The following is a 17,771-nucleotide window of genomic DNA, read 5'->3' as shown; positions in this document are numbered from 1 at the left end:
AGTTTTCTTCCTAATCTGATTTTCAACCATAGCTTTAAAAATTTTAAATTTGGAAAACACTTCTGATTTTTTATGCAGCATATAAATCCACACTTTTCGAGTGAAATCATCAAGAAATGTAACAAAATAGTTTGCACCACTAATAGAAGTTACCTTCGTAGGACCGAAAACATCGAAATGCACAAGCTCTAAGGGAGAAGATTTCTTCTCATGACCCATCCACACAAAGCTAGTTCAATTTTGTTTGCCATAAAGGCAATGTTCACATAAAACCAAATCGATTGATTTAAGACCTGGAAATTGATCTCGTCAAAGCATAACTTCAAGACCCTTCTTGCTCATATGACCGAGCATCTTGTGCCAAAGTTCAACATTGTTATCCGTAACAACCATAGCAACTCCCACTTCATTATTGCACTCTAAAAGATACAAACTTCCTAATTTCTTCCCCTTTGCTAAAACCAACACATCTTTTGTTACTTTCCATGAATCCAATGAGAAATTAACATTGCAGCCTTGAGCATAAAGCTAGCTAACAGAAATCAGATTTCTTTTAAGTGTAGGAATGTGTCTAACATCTTTTAAAATCTATTGTTCATTTTCCAACGACAATAAAACATCACTTTTTCCTACAATATCACATTCTTTGTTATCCCCAAGAAAAACTTTAGCAAATGAACCTACTTGATAGTTTGTGAAAGCACTCCGACATGGAGTAGCATGAAATGAGGCTCCGGAATCGAGAACCCATGAACTTGCATTTGTGTCACCAGCTGCCAGAACCAACACACCATCATCTTTAGCAGCTGCAGTGTTGACACCATCATTTATCACTTTATTTTGAGTCTTTTTGTAATTCCAACATTGCTTCTTGGTATGTCTTGGTTTACCACAAAACCAACAGGTGCCATTTCTGCCACTAGACTTTGAATGATGTGCAGATTTTGACCTTCCATTGTTGTTATGTTGGCCTCGTTCACAACTTCTATCTCTATTGCTTGTACTCACAGCAGTGAGTGCATCACCAAAGGAAGATTCTTGATTCTTCCTTCGCATGTCTTCACTGAGAAGTGTAGCAACAACCTCATCAAAATTCAATTTAGTTTTGGCAGCCACTGAAGTGCTAGCTGCCATTACCACCCCTTCCCAACTATTTGGTAAGGAACATAGCAACAAAATAGCTTTCATTTCATCATCTAATGTCATTCCTACTGAAACCAATTTAGAAGCTAGAGTATTGAACTCATTGAGGTGATTCGCCATAACTCCGCCTTCTTTCATCTTCAGATTGTATAACTTTTTCATGATAAAAACCTTGTTCAATGTTGAAGCAATCTTGTACAATGAGGATAACTTATCCCACAACTCCTTCATTGTTTTCTGTGCTGAAACATTAAACAATACATTGTTTGAGAGTGATAGAAAAATCGTTGCTCTTGCTTTCTGATCGAGCTTTTCCCACTCTTCATCTAACAATTTGCCTTGCCCTTTCGCCTTTCCTTGCAATGCGGGCGAGAGATCCTGCTTAATAAGCAGTGACTCCATCTGCAATTTCCATAACCCAAAATTTTGACCTGCAAACTTTTCGATCTTCCATTTATTTGCCAGATTAGCAGAAAATCAAATCAAGTTGTCCCAGCTCTGATACCAATTGTTGAGTTATAAAGAACACAGCAGAAAAATAAAATGAAATAAAAACCAAACAACATGCACAGAAAGAGACAAGAAAATTATAGTGGTTCGTCCAATCTGGACTACATCCACTCTTCAAGAAGGGGGCAACTCTTTTATTAAAATTACATCCATGCAATACACAACAACACTCACCTATATCTCTATTAACCATCACAGTAGCTAGGATAAGCAACGGTTTTGGAATCATATTCTTCAGTTACATGCAGGCTCGAATGATTGGGCTTCACTGACATGCAACGTTACAATGCAGAGCCGTTACAACAATATCATTTAACTGTATGAATATTGGTATGCCAAATGCATTTTAAGACAATGGAGAAGTATAATAATATCAATCGAATGACACATCCAAATATTGAGCTTCCCATAACAAAACATGGCTCGATTCGCATACCTGAAAGCTTGTTGTTCTGGTGCTGGTCGAAGAAGTTGTGTTGTTTTCTTCTCTGCAACACAAAAATGTGGAAAGAGATCAAGATTAGATGCCATGACATGGTGAAAGGAACAACAAATCATCGAAGAAAATCCATTACAAAATACGATGATTGCAGAATAGTTTGCATACTTAATCTATTGTTGTTCAAATGCGAATTGTTTCTTCCTCTTGTTTGGGATCAAAAACGTTTTTTCTCTCTTCTCGGGAGGATTATTATATAGCATGAACTTGTTTGCTGAAACCCTTCCACTTTCCTTCATAATGAATGCAACTCTGAGGGTAGCATGCAGTAGTCTAAAATTGCGTTACAATGAATGACATTACAGTAACATTACATTGCGTTACAATCGTAGCTTGCATGAACCGTTATAGTGACGTTCGTGCATTAGAGATGAGCATGCAATATTCATTGTTGATGTAACTGTCAGAAAATCCTTTTTCTTCCACACAGCTTGAGGTGGTGTTTGGTCTTCCATCATGTCCGTTTTCTTTAATGTTTATAGAGAATATTCTAATTTTATTCTATCCTTCACTCCCCTGCTGAGACTGTGTAGGAACGCCACGCCTCTCGGCATAATCACTGAAGTTCGGGGATGGGCATCAAGCCATTTTGGGCAGCTCTCGTCCTGCTCCAACAGACTAGCCCACCCGTTCACATCTTTTCCTTGGAGGAAATTGGGAAGAAATACAGGACCTATTGCCAAAGCAGGGCAGCCATTACAGGACAGCGGGCTTACCGTGTCGGGAGCCTCCAGCTCATCGAACGTGTTGACCAGCACATAATCTCCCTTACTTTGAAATTGGGACTCACGGAGACAGTGCTGAAAAAAAAAGTCTGATGGATCGCTAGCGCGATAAAAGGAAAGTAGATCGGTCGGCAAAAAACGCGGAAGATTACCTGGCAAACAATTAATCACTTTGTCTGCCCTCTTCGATTCTAACACTGAAATTATAAACGTTCAGTTATTACAAGCATTTTTGAGCAATCAAAATAAACTTGAGGATTACTACCATAGATTTGTACCTTTGACAGGAATATGTCCGCGGGAGAGGAGATTGTTGGCGTTGCACTGAGCAATGGAAGAGGCGGCGCACATTGTCCAAAAGATGACTCGGGGCAATCCCATCTTGTTGGCCACTTCATAAGTGCAAGACATAAAAGTTTCTGTTATAATGCAAGTGAACGGAGGAGTTCCGTCAGATAAGCTGCACAGCAAATGATACTCCAAGACGGGGCCAAGTTTTTCCATTGCCGTTGCATACTCAGCAGGATTGGAGAGACGGCCATGATCTGGCGGCAACCCATCTGGAATGGTGAGAAACCTAAATGTTGAGGTGGAGTGTTCATCATCATTATCAAAATCAGCCGCTCTGGACATGCACTGCTGACTCCACTCCGTGTTGAAGAAGGTGATGAAAACTTAAGATAGTTAGGATTAAATGTAGAGATGAAAAACTTAAATTGATTTCAGAGTCTTGGAAAGATAAATGAGAGTAAATGAGAGACAAGTGACTTCACATGATTGGTTGATGGAGAGGAACCCAACATTAAAGAATATTCTATGGTGAAGAATCATTTTGAAGAAATGGGAGAGTGAGATGGAAAAATGGTAGTTTGGAGTATCATAAGGGGCATATGAGTCCTTTGTTCTATGTAACAGGGTATCAAGGTCCATGTCACATGAACTAGGGGACATGACTTGTGTACAAGGGTTATAATTATATACACTTGAGGATGTGCAAGATTTATGAAAGATCGAGTGAGGTTAATGTGTACAAGTGAGAGATTAATAAATTGATAAATTTTAACTCACTAAAGTAAAATAGATGAAAAATAAACAAACATGTATATTTAATTATTTTTTTTGAGAGGGAATAGAAAAAACTTAGAAAATAAATCTTTAAGTTCATTTTCTTAAAATGAGTTTTTAAGAATAATGCTTAAAATATTCTATGTTAAAAATGAGATTGAGTGATTAGTGAATTTATTAATTAAATATAAATATTATTTAATTAATGAGAAGATGGAAATTGATTAAATTGATTAATTAATTAGTTAAATAGACATTAATTAATTGATTAAGAAATATTTGTAAAAAGGGCAATTTAAAAATTTTAAATAGTTAGTAGAGACTATCAAAAAAATGTATTATTGACATATTGTGTGAAAATTTCTACCAAAATATAAGTTAGCAACAAAAAAATAATCATATATTTTTAATAATTGAATAATTCGTTATTCAAAAATATCTACTTAACTTTGTTTGGATTCTAATTTACCCTTAGGTGAGGCATATGAAACATTTAAATATATCGAATACAAAAATATTGCTTGTCATTTACTACAATTTTACTACACCAAGTGCAAACAAACAATTGGAACACAATCAATTACTCATTCAATGAATAAATAATGGATAAAATGTGCATCACATAGAAAATTTTCATTGATTACATGGAGCATTGTAATTGATTAGAACTTCAATCTCTTAAATGATATTAAGAAAGATGATTCAGTAATTGAGCATCCTAACTTAGTGCCTTTCAAAATCATATGGCCATTTCAATTCACTCCTAATATTTTACATTGGCTTACTTGACAAGGTTTCTACTTATAACCAATGTTTTATGTCCACATCAATATGTTTTTTTGTTGAAGTCCCCAAAGAGACCTCGAGAAAATATATATCACTTATTGTTCACTAAACAATAATAATTGTGTATTAAGTCATATTTTATTGGTGCATTGATGAGACATTACATTACATGATTTGTTACTTTTTAGATCAGAAAAATATATTTCATTTAACTATAAATACTTACAATCAATGCTAACAATATTAAAATCAGAATTACTAGTTTTATTCTATTAAAAATATTGAACATTAAACAAATAAATATTATAGAAACTATTAACAAACATGCTAACTACTAAATTCTCACTGTAAATTTTGAAGTTTATATAAATGATTACAATAAAAAGTTTTATAAACTCTGAATCTCATTGAATGTCGATATTGAGTAAAGAGTGTTTCTAATGAAAATTGTGGAATTGTATGCCCATAAAAACTGTTAAAGTTTCACAAATGCTTTAAATCAGCAATGATTGGCAAGGAAATTCAGTGCTTGGACAATACATTTATAATGTCAAAGTTCAATATCATCATAATTTTTTTCAAAGTTATTCGCGTACGCTTTATACTGTCATCTAGAAAAAAATGTCAACAAAACGATCAATTATCAGTAAATGTGTTGTCAGAAAGGAACGTACAGCTCACTCTTCCCTCATAAGACCGGCAGATGAGATAACTTAATTAAAAGTTTTTATTTATTTATTTGATAAAATCAAATATGATTAAAAATATTATTTATCTCACTATTTCAGAGATTAAATAGTTTCTGTAGATTAAATAAAAAACATTAACAATCATTTTTTATATAAAATATAGAAATACAAATATTTGAAGAGTATAATTTTATATTAATATATTTAAAATTAAGAGTTGGTTTGGAGAGATTTTTATGTAATTTGTTTTAATGCTTATTATTATGTTGGATTTTCAAGATTCTGAAAAAGGGCTGGTATAATTTACCTTTGTATTGGAATATACTGGTTTTTCAAGATTGTCAAGGAGGGGTTGGTGTAATTTGTTTTTGCATTGAAAATTTGTTTTCAAATGATTAAAGGAAAATCTGGGTTTGAAACCTAAAATACAAAAAGATGCCAACAAGATACACATAGCCAACCCATAATCAAGCAACAATAAAAATAAGAAATAGGCCGCAATCACAATAGACCTTAAACACAGAACAACAGAAACTTAACAAAGATTTTTCAAGGCTTCAACAACTTTTGCTTCAATTTGGTCCAGATTTTGAGATAGTTTCTTCAGATCTTCCAACTCATACTTGGCGTGCTCCATAGACTTTCTAAGGTTCCCTTGGGTAGAAAATTTGTTGATAATATTTAGTATCGAAGTAAATTATTATTTTTATTTTTCCAATAAAGAATAGACAGATAATAACTTTTCATCATTGAATATGGTAAATCATATATAATGAGAACAAAAAAAAGATATTATTCAGTAAAAATTTGATAATATTGACATTTCATATAACTAAAATATTAGAAATATATATGATCAAATACAACATATATTTGTAATATAAAATTTCTTCAAGTCTCAAGTAATTGAAAAGATAAATAGTAGAAAATACCAATATGGACGGCCTTATATTAGATGCACAAAAGTAATAAAATAAAATAGTAGTTACCTCACAAATGGAAAATTATATATTTACATAATGTGCATCTATCAATCAAGTAGATGATAAATATATTCAAATATTGTTTATTATTCTTTATTGACCCTAATACATTTGTTTAATATTACTTATTAAGAATAAATTATCTTTGTTTAATTAATTAAATATATATTAATAGTTTTTTTTTCCTCCTCCACCTCTATCCATACTATCTTCCTTAACATGTATAGATACATAGTATACCTTTTTTTTCACACCTTCAAGTATTCTCTCTTCCTAAAGACGTTTTACAGAGCAGTAACCATACCATTACTTATATTACTTAATCTTCAACCACCACTAAGATTTAGACAAATGTATAAAAATATGCACTTGGGGCATTTCTCACTCAACATAATCATTAGATTGCCTATCACTGTAAGAAATTTTGTGGACTAAAAAGGAACAATCCAACGTATCATTGTTACATTTATGTTATTCTTTAGGTATGGAAGCTTGGAGTGGAAACATTATATCTTGGGAAGGAGAACTCCATGCAAATAGATGGCAAGCCACTTCAATTCATGTATACTGATTATAAGTTACAACAACAAAATATTAAAAATGTTGTTCTTATCTTGAACAGTTTAATCTAAACATCAAGTATCAATTCGATTGCTAATTATTTGAGTCATCTATCAATTCAAGGTCTCCTTAATGTTCTTTACGCATGTGGACAAGCAGTCAATCAATGGTAAGAGTTATATTCTTTTAACAAGGATTTTGTGATATCTATCAAAAGTAATTTTGTGCTAATTTAGTTTCAAATATATATGTAAAAGATGGACTTGTATACCACCTTCAGTATTTGTAGAATATATATGAGGCAAAGAGATAGAAATTAATATCAATGATCCATTTCAATAAGTTAAAATACACTTTGGAGTTCAAAATCTTCTTGAATGTTGTAAATGTATTTAGTTTGTAAATAACATGTTAAAAATTTCCAAATACATTTATCTTGTACTACATGTACAATTAACAAATTGGTCAACAAAAAACAAGCAATGCTAACAAAATTGTAGGAGTGTAATCTCATCAACTTTCACTAGGACCGCCCTACTACCAAACATGATAATTATTTTGCTTTTGTAGTGGTTGATAGATTCTCAAATATGGTATTATGATGTATAGATTGAAGTGATAAACAATATGATAATACATCTTCTCAAAGTGTACAATTTAAAGCAACACAATTAGGATGAAATCCTACCTTTCATTCAAGAATAGTAAAGTGAATCTCTACACAGCTCTATAATAATCATTTAAATTTGTGTGTGTTTCCAATCTTTCCAAGTAATTATATAGCTTATCTTGTTATATAATTAGCAACTCTATCAACCCAAAAGAAACTTGAATAAGTTGTTAGTTCATTTAGAACATTTAACAAGTACAAAAAAATCTATAGTAGGCAATTGAAAGATACAAGCAACACGATGACCATTATCAAGCATTGCACAACTTTCTACTTGGTGATCATGTCTAGCTATGCACATGTAAGAAAATATTGATCCAACCTTCTGAAAAAATCCTATGATATGAACCCTGCTTAATCACGAAGCAACGAATAAATAGTTTTTACCATAATCTTCCTTCTTACCTTTAATGCACAACTGTTATTCCATTTTGTTCCATATTTATTAGATACTTGAAATGTTATAGAGATTCTTAAACAAATAAAATTCAATCCAAAATACAATATTACTATATAATAAGATCAATTCAAAAATAAATCTTTGTCTTTCAAATTGTAAAAGTAGATCAAGTGCCTTCCTAAGGAAATTGGCTTCCAAAGGCACAATTTACTAATTTGTCTTAATTTTTTTGTATAGTTGCATGCACTAGGGCCCATTTCTCTTCAATAAGAAGAAATCAATCTAGGAGGACTTGGGTCACTAGAACACATCTCAAATCTCAATTGTTGCTCCAAATTTAGTGGTTTTCCCAAGTTCCTCATCCAACTCAACACTCAAATTCCAAAAGCTCTACAAGCCTTGACTAGTTTTCAATAGTTTTAACATTTTTGAAATAGGAGGTGAAATGATATAGTTATACCCAACAACTCATCTCCCTTCCTTGTATATTAATTTATACTACCATTATTTGCATGAGTTTAGAGAACATATAAATATCATGCACATGTTCTAGTTAATTAACTTCCTTCTTTGATGCAATCAAGCTCGGGAAGTCTTATCAAACCACCTAGTCTTACAATCAATATCAATAAATACCCTAATACTTTCTCAATGCCATTTCTTGAATAACACAATTTTAACAAATCTCAAGTTTAATAATATTATAATTTTATAAGAGGAAATTATTTTCTTACACAACCGAATTCTTCTTTATAAAATAACACTCTGTTGAATTGTTTCTTTCATAAAAAACTTACTCCATCATTAAACATCTTCAATCCAGTTATTCCCTCTTTCTATCAAATGTGGAATAAAATCGTGTCTTTTAAAATCTACAATAATATTTTCCTCAGTTGGGAGTGCCAATGGAGTCGTTCTCCTTCCAGAATTCTATTGCATTTTCTCTGGTTTTCTGCAAAAAATAATGTAGATGTTAGGCCCCTCTATTACCTCTTTATTCCATCAAGAATAAATCAATAATTTATTATTTTCATCTACCCATTAATCCTTTATTCTCTATCACTATGGCTAGCTATTTAACTTTCCGTAATTCCTATCCTTTCCCCTAGCTTTAGCGCCTCTTTTTCTATTATATCATTTTGTCCTCCAAAGGTCATGAACACCAACTTGTTCGGATATAGGTGCTACTGGTTCAGTTATGATCATAGAACCAGAGTAACTGGTTCAGTTTCTCACAATTGGTTTAACATTTTGTTCTGATATAGGTGCTACTGGTTCAGTTATGATCATTTTCAGTGCCAGTTCTTTCTCATAAGTTCTGATTTGACTTCTTTTCTCCTCATCCACCTTGACATTTGTGCTATCCACAATTCTCTACAATCTTTTGTTATAAAATCTATATGCTTTTATTTCATTAGAATAACCAAGAAATATTCCTTCATCACATCTAGGATCAAACTTTCCAATGCAATAATCTCTTTTGATATAGCATTTACTACAAAGATTCTGAAATACTTAACTGTCGGTACATGACCAAACGATAACTCATAAGGTGTCTTGCTGGTATCTCATTTGATATGAACTCTATTTAATGTGTATACCATTGTTCTTATAGCTTCTCTCTAGTATATATGAGGCATATTAGCTTCCATCATCATGGTTCTAGCCGTATTTAAGAGAGTTAGCTGCATCCAAGATAGTTATGTTCTTCCTTTCCACAACTCCATTCTGCTGAGGCATTCGGGGGTGCAGACAACTGTCTCCTTATCCCATTCTTTTCACAATAGCTGTTAAATTCACCTGATGTGAATTCTCCACCCTGATGTGACCTTAAGCATTTAATATTTGACCATGTCTCTATCTCAACTTTAGCTTTAGAGATTTTAAACTTTACAAATGCTTTAGACTTCTCTCTTAGAAAAACAACCCACATCATTCTTGAATAGTCATCAATAATTAACATGAAATATCTATCACCCTGAAAACTTTTGATTCTAGCAGGACCACACAAATCCGTATGAATAAGATCAAGAACATCATTAGATTTGTCTTGTATACTCTTAAAAGAAATTCTGACTTGCTTTCTCATTTGACATTCCTTACATACCGGATTATAGGGCTTTACAATCATAGGCATATCTCTAACTGCCTTAGTAGAACTTCTCTTCACAATGCAATCAAAATTCACATGACACAACCTCTTATGCCATAGCCAACTCTCATCAATTTGTTCAATCAAACATGTCTTCTAACCGGATTTCAAATGAAATATATTATCTTTAGTCTATGTACCGGTTGCAATCTTCAATCTAGATCTATTGATAGTCTTGCATTTTCCATCCTTGAACTGTAACTAAAATCCCTTATCCACCAACTATCCTACACTCAAAAGATTATGCCTTAAACCTTCAACATAATAAATATTATCAGTGTTATGCTTACCATCCAATGATATTGTTCCTTTTCCTTTGATCATGCATTCTTTGTCATCTCCAAATCATAGAACGCGAAGTGCTACCGGTTCAACATTTTGTTCCGATATAGGTGCTACTAGTTCAACATTTTGTTCAACCTAGATTATAGGGCTTTACAATCATCGGCACAAATGTCAACGTGTAAGTTTTTGACACAAATCATAGAACGGGAAGTGCATGAACACCATTGGTACAACATTTTTAACAAGAAATTTGTGTAGCTTTAGTCTGTTTTATATAGACAAAGGTCAGGCTCAATTCATCCTAAGAAATTAGAAGGAATGAAGATGAATGGCCTACATGGCGTGATGGTACCTTACCCTGTGCAAGCAGTATCAATCCTCTTATCAATTTGGACCAGTTGCTCTCTCACGAGGGGTTTTAATCACCTTCGTCAATATAGAGTGGAGTCACTGCTCCATGTCTAAAGAAGCTCATAAAGATAATGATGAACAACTCTCCACCTCCACTTTTTAGTTTCTCACCATTCAAGATGGGATGCCGCCAGATCATGGTTAGCTCGCCAGCCTTGTCGACTACGTAATCGCAATAGAAAGCTTGGCTCCATTTTGGAGCATCATTTGCGGTGCAGCTTACCGAAGGGAACTCCTCCCATCACCTACATTATAGTAGAAAATTTCATGTCTTGCACCTACCAAGTGGTAAACAATCTGGGAGTTCACCGAGTCATCTTTTGGACAATGTGCACCACCTCTTTTATTGCTCACTGCAACACAATCGTCCTCCTCTCCTGCAGACATATTCCTATCACAGGCACACAATTTATGGTAGTAATCCTCAAGTTTATTTTGATTGCTCAAAAATGTTTGTAATAACTGAACACTTCCTAGTTGTAATAGAGGAATCAAAGAGGGCATTTAACAAAGTAATGACTTGTTTGCCTGGTAATCTTCCGCCTTTCTTGCCGACCGATTTGCTTTCCATCTATCGTGCTACTAACACATTGGACGTTTTGTTTTAGTACTATATCCATGAGTACCAATTTCAAAGTAATGCAGACTATGTGCTGGTCAACACATTCGATGAGTTGGAAGCCCCTAAGATAGTAAGCGCACTGTCATGTAATGGTTGTTCTGGATTGGCAGTAGGGTCTGTATTTCTTCCCAATTTTTTGGAGGGGAGGGATTTAAAAGGGTGTACGAGACCATTAGAGAAAGATGACAACTGTCTTATTTGGCTTGATGCCCAATAACCAACTTATGTGATATACGTTTTCCTTGACAACATTGTCATCAAATCAAACGAGCAACTGGAGGAGTTGGCAATCGAATTGGAGAAAAGTCCGCAACCCTTTATTTGAGTGTTACGAATGAAAATCGTAGGAGGCAAGCTTACAACTCTGCCAGAGGGTTTTGAAGAGAGGATAAAAGATCGGGGATTTATTCTAAAATGGGCACCAAAGGAGAAACTAGTATCCCACACTTGTGTAGGAGGGTTTCATACACACTACGGGTGGAACTCTTGTTCGGAGAGCATGAGCATGAGAATTCCAATGCTTGGATGGCCCTATTTTTGTGATTAAGTTCTTGACTGCCGCCTCTGTAAGGATGTGTCGAAGATTGGCATTAACTTGGAGGGTATGGAGGTTGATGAAAATCTGGTGGTCAAAAGGAAGGAGATTGATAAAGACATTAGAAGACTAATGGAAGTGGAGGAGCTAAGAAAAAGGGGAATGGATTTGAAGGATGGGGCACTAATAATTCAAATATTGTAAAACAACAAAACTTACATAGCCAGTGAAACAGTCATAAAAAGCAAAATATTCAGCATACACCTCAAATAGGTAAATCTGATTTTCTACTGTATAACAGTTGCAGTACAATTTTTTATTGAAGCTTAAGAAAAATAGAGAGCCTAGAACATAAATAGAGTTCCCAGCCTAGGAATAGATCATCGCATCTAAGCTAATTGGTGACTAAGACTAAACTAGAGTTTATGCATACATGTATTATTTACAGCTTTTCGAAATTGATAATAGAATGCTATGGTAGAGGTTGATAACACCAGTTTGCTAATAATAGATATTTCTTTGCATTATTCATTGGTAGAAGAAACAAAACTTCTAAATTGAACTTTACAAAAAAAGAACAACTACCTTGCATACTAAAAAGGGCTAATCAAATCAATGCATGAACATGCTTATTCTCATGCATGTAACTAAGACTAAAGTAATGCAAACTATAATTGTTGTCTAAAAATATAACTAAAACTACTTTCCAAGCATGGTGAAATACATGGTAGAAGGACAAGGTGGAACTGAACGATCAAGCATTAGTTATCTTCATACTCCTCCTTGCTGCTGAGAGGACTCACAATCTAAGCTCAAAGTGTTGAAAACTCAATTTTTGCAAGATATCTACTTGTTCATCTTGACTACTAATGTATTTTAATTCCACTTCGTTCTTTTGTACCAAATCTTAGGTAAAATGATGCTTCAAATCAAAATGTTTTGTCCTACTATGATGGACTAGATTCTTTGCTAATTTGATGACACTTACATTGTCACAAAAAATTACTGTAGGCTAAATCTGCTTCTCTCCAATTTCTTCTAAAACTTTTCTAAGCTAAAGAGATTTTGTACTTGAGAAGGTGACTGCAACTACTCTGATCTTGTGGATCAGAGGGCAACAATGACTTGCTTTTTTGAGCTCCAATTAATCAAACAAAATCCAAAGGAGAAACATTTTCTAGATGTAGACTTACGGTCATCCAAACTACTTCCCCAAATTGAATCACTAAAGCCAACAAGATTGAACCTTTTAGAAGAGTAGTAATGAATACCAAAATTTAAAGTGTCTTTCACATACCTCAAAATTCTCTTGGTTGCCTTCATGTGCATTTTTTAAGGATTTGTCATGTACCTTGAAACAAGTGAAGCTAAATATGCAATATTAGGCCTTGTGTGGGTTAGAAACATCAAAATCCCAATAATATTTTTGTAAGTGGTCTCATTAATAATTATAGTACCATCATCTCTACACAAAATAACTCCATGATCACTTGGAGTGGAGGATGGGTTACAGTTAACCATATAAAAAAAAATTCTTATTTCCTTTGCATACATTGTTTGACAAATGAAAATTTCATCCTTAATTTAAAAAAACTCAATTCTTAGAAAACATTCCATGAGACAAAGATCTTTCATCTTAAATTCATTCATCATAGCAACTTTTAACCCATCTTTCATCTTAGAACTATTACCCATATACAACTAATCATCAACATACAAACTTATAATAAGATTATCATTACCTTCTTTTTTGTAGTAAAGGGTGGGTTCACTCTTGCTTCTCTTGAAGCCATTCTCCTATAAATATCCATCAATAATAGCATACCATGCTCTTGGTGCTTGTTTGAGGCCATACAAAGCTTTCTTCAACTTCTAGACATGATATTATTTTACTTCCACTTCAAAACCTTTGGCCTATTTCACATATACTTCCTCTTCTAGGTACCCATTCAGGAAGAGACTGTTCACATGTATATGATGGATGCTCCAATTATTTTGAGCTGCTAATAAAATTAATATTCTAATAGTCTCTTGTCTTACTACTGGTGCAAATGTATCTTCATAATCAATGACATACTTTTGTGTGAAGCCTTTACCAACTAATCTTTCATTATCCCTTTCGACACTTCCATCACTGTCGTACTTTAACTTGTAGATCAATTTGGTGCCAATCTTATTCTTGTCATGTTGAATCTCCATAAGCTCCCAAGTGTCATTCTTGTGACTTGAATCCATCTGTTTTTGTTTTGCTTGCATTGAAACCTCATTAGTACATGCATCTTTAAAACATGATGGTTCAAAATTAGCCTTGGCAAGTAAAGCAATATTCACAGCCTCACCTATTAGTTTTTCTTCATGTGCTTGATTTTCACTCCTTTGATAAATATCACTTAATCTTCTTACCTTCCTCGTAGAACTTGGAGTTAAAGCTAGACTTCCACTTGGAATTGAAGAACTAGACAAGGGGCTATATGGTGGGTTTGTAGCACTTGAAATAGAAACATTAGTGGGTTGCTCAAGATCAATATCATCAATAATAACAACATTGAAAATATATTTTGTCTTCTCGACATGGCCTTTTCTATGATCATAAACTCTCCCTTCATAAAAAATTACATATCTTGACGCAATAAGCCTATTCGTGAGGGATTATACAACCTATTAGTGAGGATTCATCTTGTCTAGTTTATTGGTGGGACTCCAAAAGAGGATGTATACTATTGTAGCAACCAAATCTCCCCAGAATGAATTGCTTAATCCCTTAGTTTGTAACACGTTCCTTACCATTTCGACCATTGTATAATTTTTCTTTTCAACTACTTTATTATATTGAGGTGTGTATGTAGTGGTGAGTTTCTTCATGATGCCATTCATATCACAATAACTCTGAAAACCTTTTAAAAAAAATTCTCCCCCATGATCAGTCCTTAAGCATTTGATTTTGTACCCTTTCTCATTTTATGCAAGGGCTTTAAACCTCTTGAATGTATCAAGGGCTTCATCCTTGGCCTTCAAAAAGTACACCCGACATTTTTTTTAGTAATCGTCAATAAAAGTTAGAAAATATGATGACTTTACCCAGACTCCTTGTTTGCATAGGACCACAAATATTTGAATGAACAAGATGAAATGATGACGGGCCCTCCTTTTATTGTCCTTTGAAAATTTCTCCCTTGAGTGCTTTCCTTTAGCACATCCTTCATAAGTCTCCTTTTGCTCTTCAACATTAAGCAAACTAGAAACTAATGCTTGTGATGTTAGAATTTTCAAATTGTGAAAATTTAAATGGCCATACCTAGGATGCCATAATGAACTTGTATCCTCGTATGCCATATTAGAAAGGTTGTTGTTATGTTCACCAAAATTCAATGGAAAGATCCTATATTTTGTCATAGAGACAATTTTAACCATCCCATTTCCCCGATTCTTATCATAAATTGTACATGCATTATTATCAAATACAACTTTATACTTCTTCTCACATAATTACCAACTATATAGTGTAATAAATTTCTTGAACACTCTTCATATCTTCTTTTGTGTTCACTTTCATTGCTCTTTTTTCAGCAAGCTCCAATGATTCATCATCACTAAATTGGATCTTGGATTTGAAACTTCCATCTACTATTCAAAACAACTTCTCATTTCCTAATATATGATTAGAACATCTAGAACTTGATACGAAAAAATCTTTACTAGTATTTTCACCTTTGGGATTAGATACAAAATAAATGATCTAGAGGATTCACATCACCTTCTTGAGAATAATAAACACTTTTACCTTCTTTTAATCTACAATCTCTTAGAAAGTGGTCACACCTGTTACAATGTAACATTGAATAATTTTCTTATCAAACTAGCCTCTACCTCTTCCTCTAGAACCATTTGTTCCTCTTGAGCCTCCTATGCCTCTATTTCCTCTTGAATGATTCTAATTTTGACCTCTACCTTGGTCTTGATTGTATTTGGAGTTGTTGTTGACGTCTTCATTCTTTGTGATTTGTAATTTGGAGAAAATTGCATTCTCAACACTTTCTCCAAAAGAATCTCTCAATCTTTCTTCATAATACATCAAGATCTAACCAGGTGATCAAATGGAAGGGTTATCAAATCCTTGATTTCTTCTATGGTTATGGCAACATGGTTCCATCTTGGTGCTAGATTCCACATCACTTTTTTTTTTTTATCAAAACCTCATTGCTCATAGTTCCCCAAGTGTAGCTATTTTATTGACCACATCTTTGACTCTAACACAATAGTCACTCGCATTTTAGCTTCTTACATCCTCAAAATCTCAAATTCTCTCTTCAATGTTTGTATCTTGACAACTTTGACCTGACCACTACTTTGGTAAGCTTATTTTAAAGTCTTCTAGGCATCTTTAGTTGCCCTTGCATCTGAAAATTTTGGAAATAAGTTCTTATCAAGAACTATTTGAATGTGAAACAATGCTTGAGTATTCTTCTTGGTTGTTTTATCATTAGCTGAAAGGGCATTCCAATCAGCTAGGTCGTAGTAACCTAACTCAACAATATCTCACATATATTTTCCTATTAAAAAAGATCATTTTTATGCTCCAATAATCAATACTCATTTCCAACAAATTTTGGGACAAGCAAATTGTTAAAATTCAACATGATAAACTTTGCCAAAATTTCAAAAGAAAAAACTTTATCCAAAATGAAATAATTTCTCTAATACCTAATGTAAAATCTGAAAAAATCCAATTCCTTCAATCGATGATCATTCAAATCTTGTAAAACAACAAAACAAATATCAAAACTTATACAACCAGTAAAACACTCATAAATACAAAATATTCAACATACACCTCCAATAGGCAAATATGATTTTCAACTATATGCAGAACGTTTATTTTACTGAACTTAAAGAAAAAATAAGGAACTTGAAATTTAAAAATAGTTTGTAGTCTATAGGAACAAATCGTTACATCTAAGATAATATATTGATGACTAAGACTAAATTGTAGTTTATGCATAGATGTGTCATTTGCAACTTTTGAAAACAAATAGTAGAATGCTAGTAATATATATTTCTTTACATTATTTTCTAGAAAAAGAAACAAAGCCTCTAAACTAAACTAAAATAAACTACCTTGCATACTAAAAGGGGCTAATCAAAAAATTAATGTATGTGAATGGACATGCTTATTTTCATGCATATAACTAAGACTAAATTGATGCAAATTATAGCTATTGTCTAAAAATCTAACTGAAGCTACTTTCCAAGCATGGTGAATTGTATGGTAGAAGGACAAGGTGGACCTAAATGTTCAAGCATCAGTTATCTTTAGGGCACAAAGGTTCTTCTTCACTCAACTTGAACAAAATTTTTTATGACATGACAAAATTTAAAACCCGATAACTATCAAAGCATTTTATCACTCATGCATCTTAGTATTTCATACAATTTATTCAATGTTATCTATTGGTCTAGTGGTAGATCATTACTACATCCTTTCTAAACAATAGATATGAATTTCTTTCACCTAAATTATTTAGTTTTATTCAAATGGTTGGTAGTTTAAATCATTTATCACACTATTAAAATTTCTCTTTGTTATGACCACTTAGTAGCTCTAAAAAACATAGAAAAATCTGCATATGATGTGTGTGGAAATGTTATAAAATATAGATTTAAATATGCTTCGTATTTAAGAGAAGACATAAACTATGTTTATCAATATCTCTCATAAAGTACAGAGACTTTCGCAT

At 33.1% G+C, this 17,771-nt stretch overlaps 1 protein-coding gene across 1 annotated transcript; it reads right to left on the bottom strand.

Annotated features, from left to right (window-relative positions):
- Positions 1–2,628: 2,628 nt before the first annotated feature.
- On the bottom strand, positions 2,629–3,510 carry LOC131056859 (7-deoxyloganetin glucosyltransferase-like). Its single transcript, XM_057991133.1, has 2 exons — positions 3,156–3,510; positions 2,629–3,074 (listed from the first exon to the last, which is right to left on the bottom strand). Exons 1-2 carry the CDS (start codon positions 3,508–3,510, stop codon positions 2,629–2,631), a joined length of 801 nt encoding a protein of 266 aa, XP_057847116.1.
- Between the last annotated feature and the right edge of the window lie 14,261 nt (positions 3,511–17,771).

Source organism: Cryptomeria japonica, chromosome 1, assembly GCF_030272615.1.
Source record: "Cryptomeria japonica chromosome 1, Sugi_1.0, whole genome shotgun sequence".
NCBI lineage: Eukaryota > Viridiplantae > Streptophyta > Pinopsida > Cupressales > Cupressaceae > Cryptomeria > Cryptomeria japonica.
The sequence above is the reverse complement of the archived record's forward strand: the minus strand, read 5'-3'. Positions and strand labels throughout refer to the sequence as shown.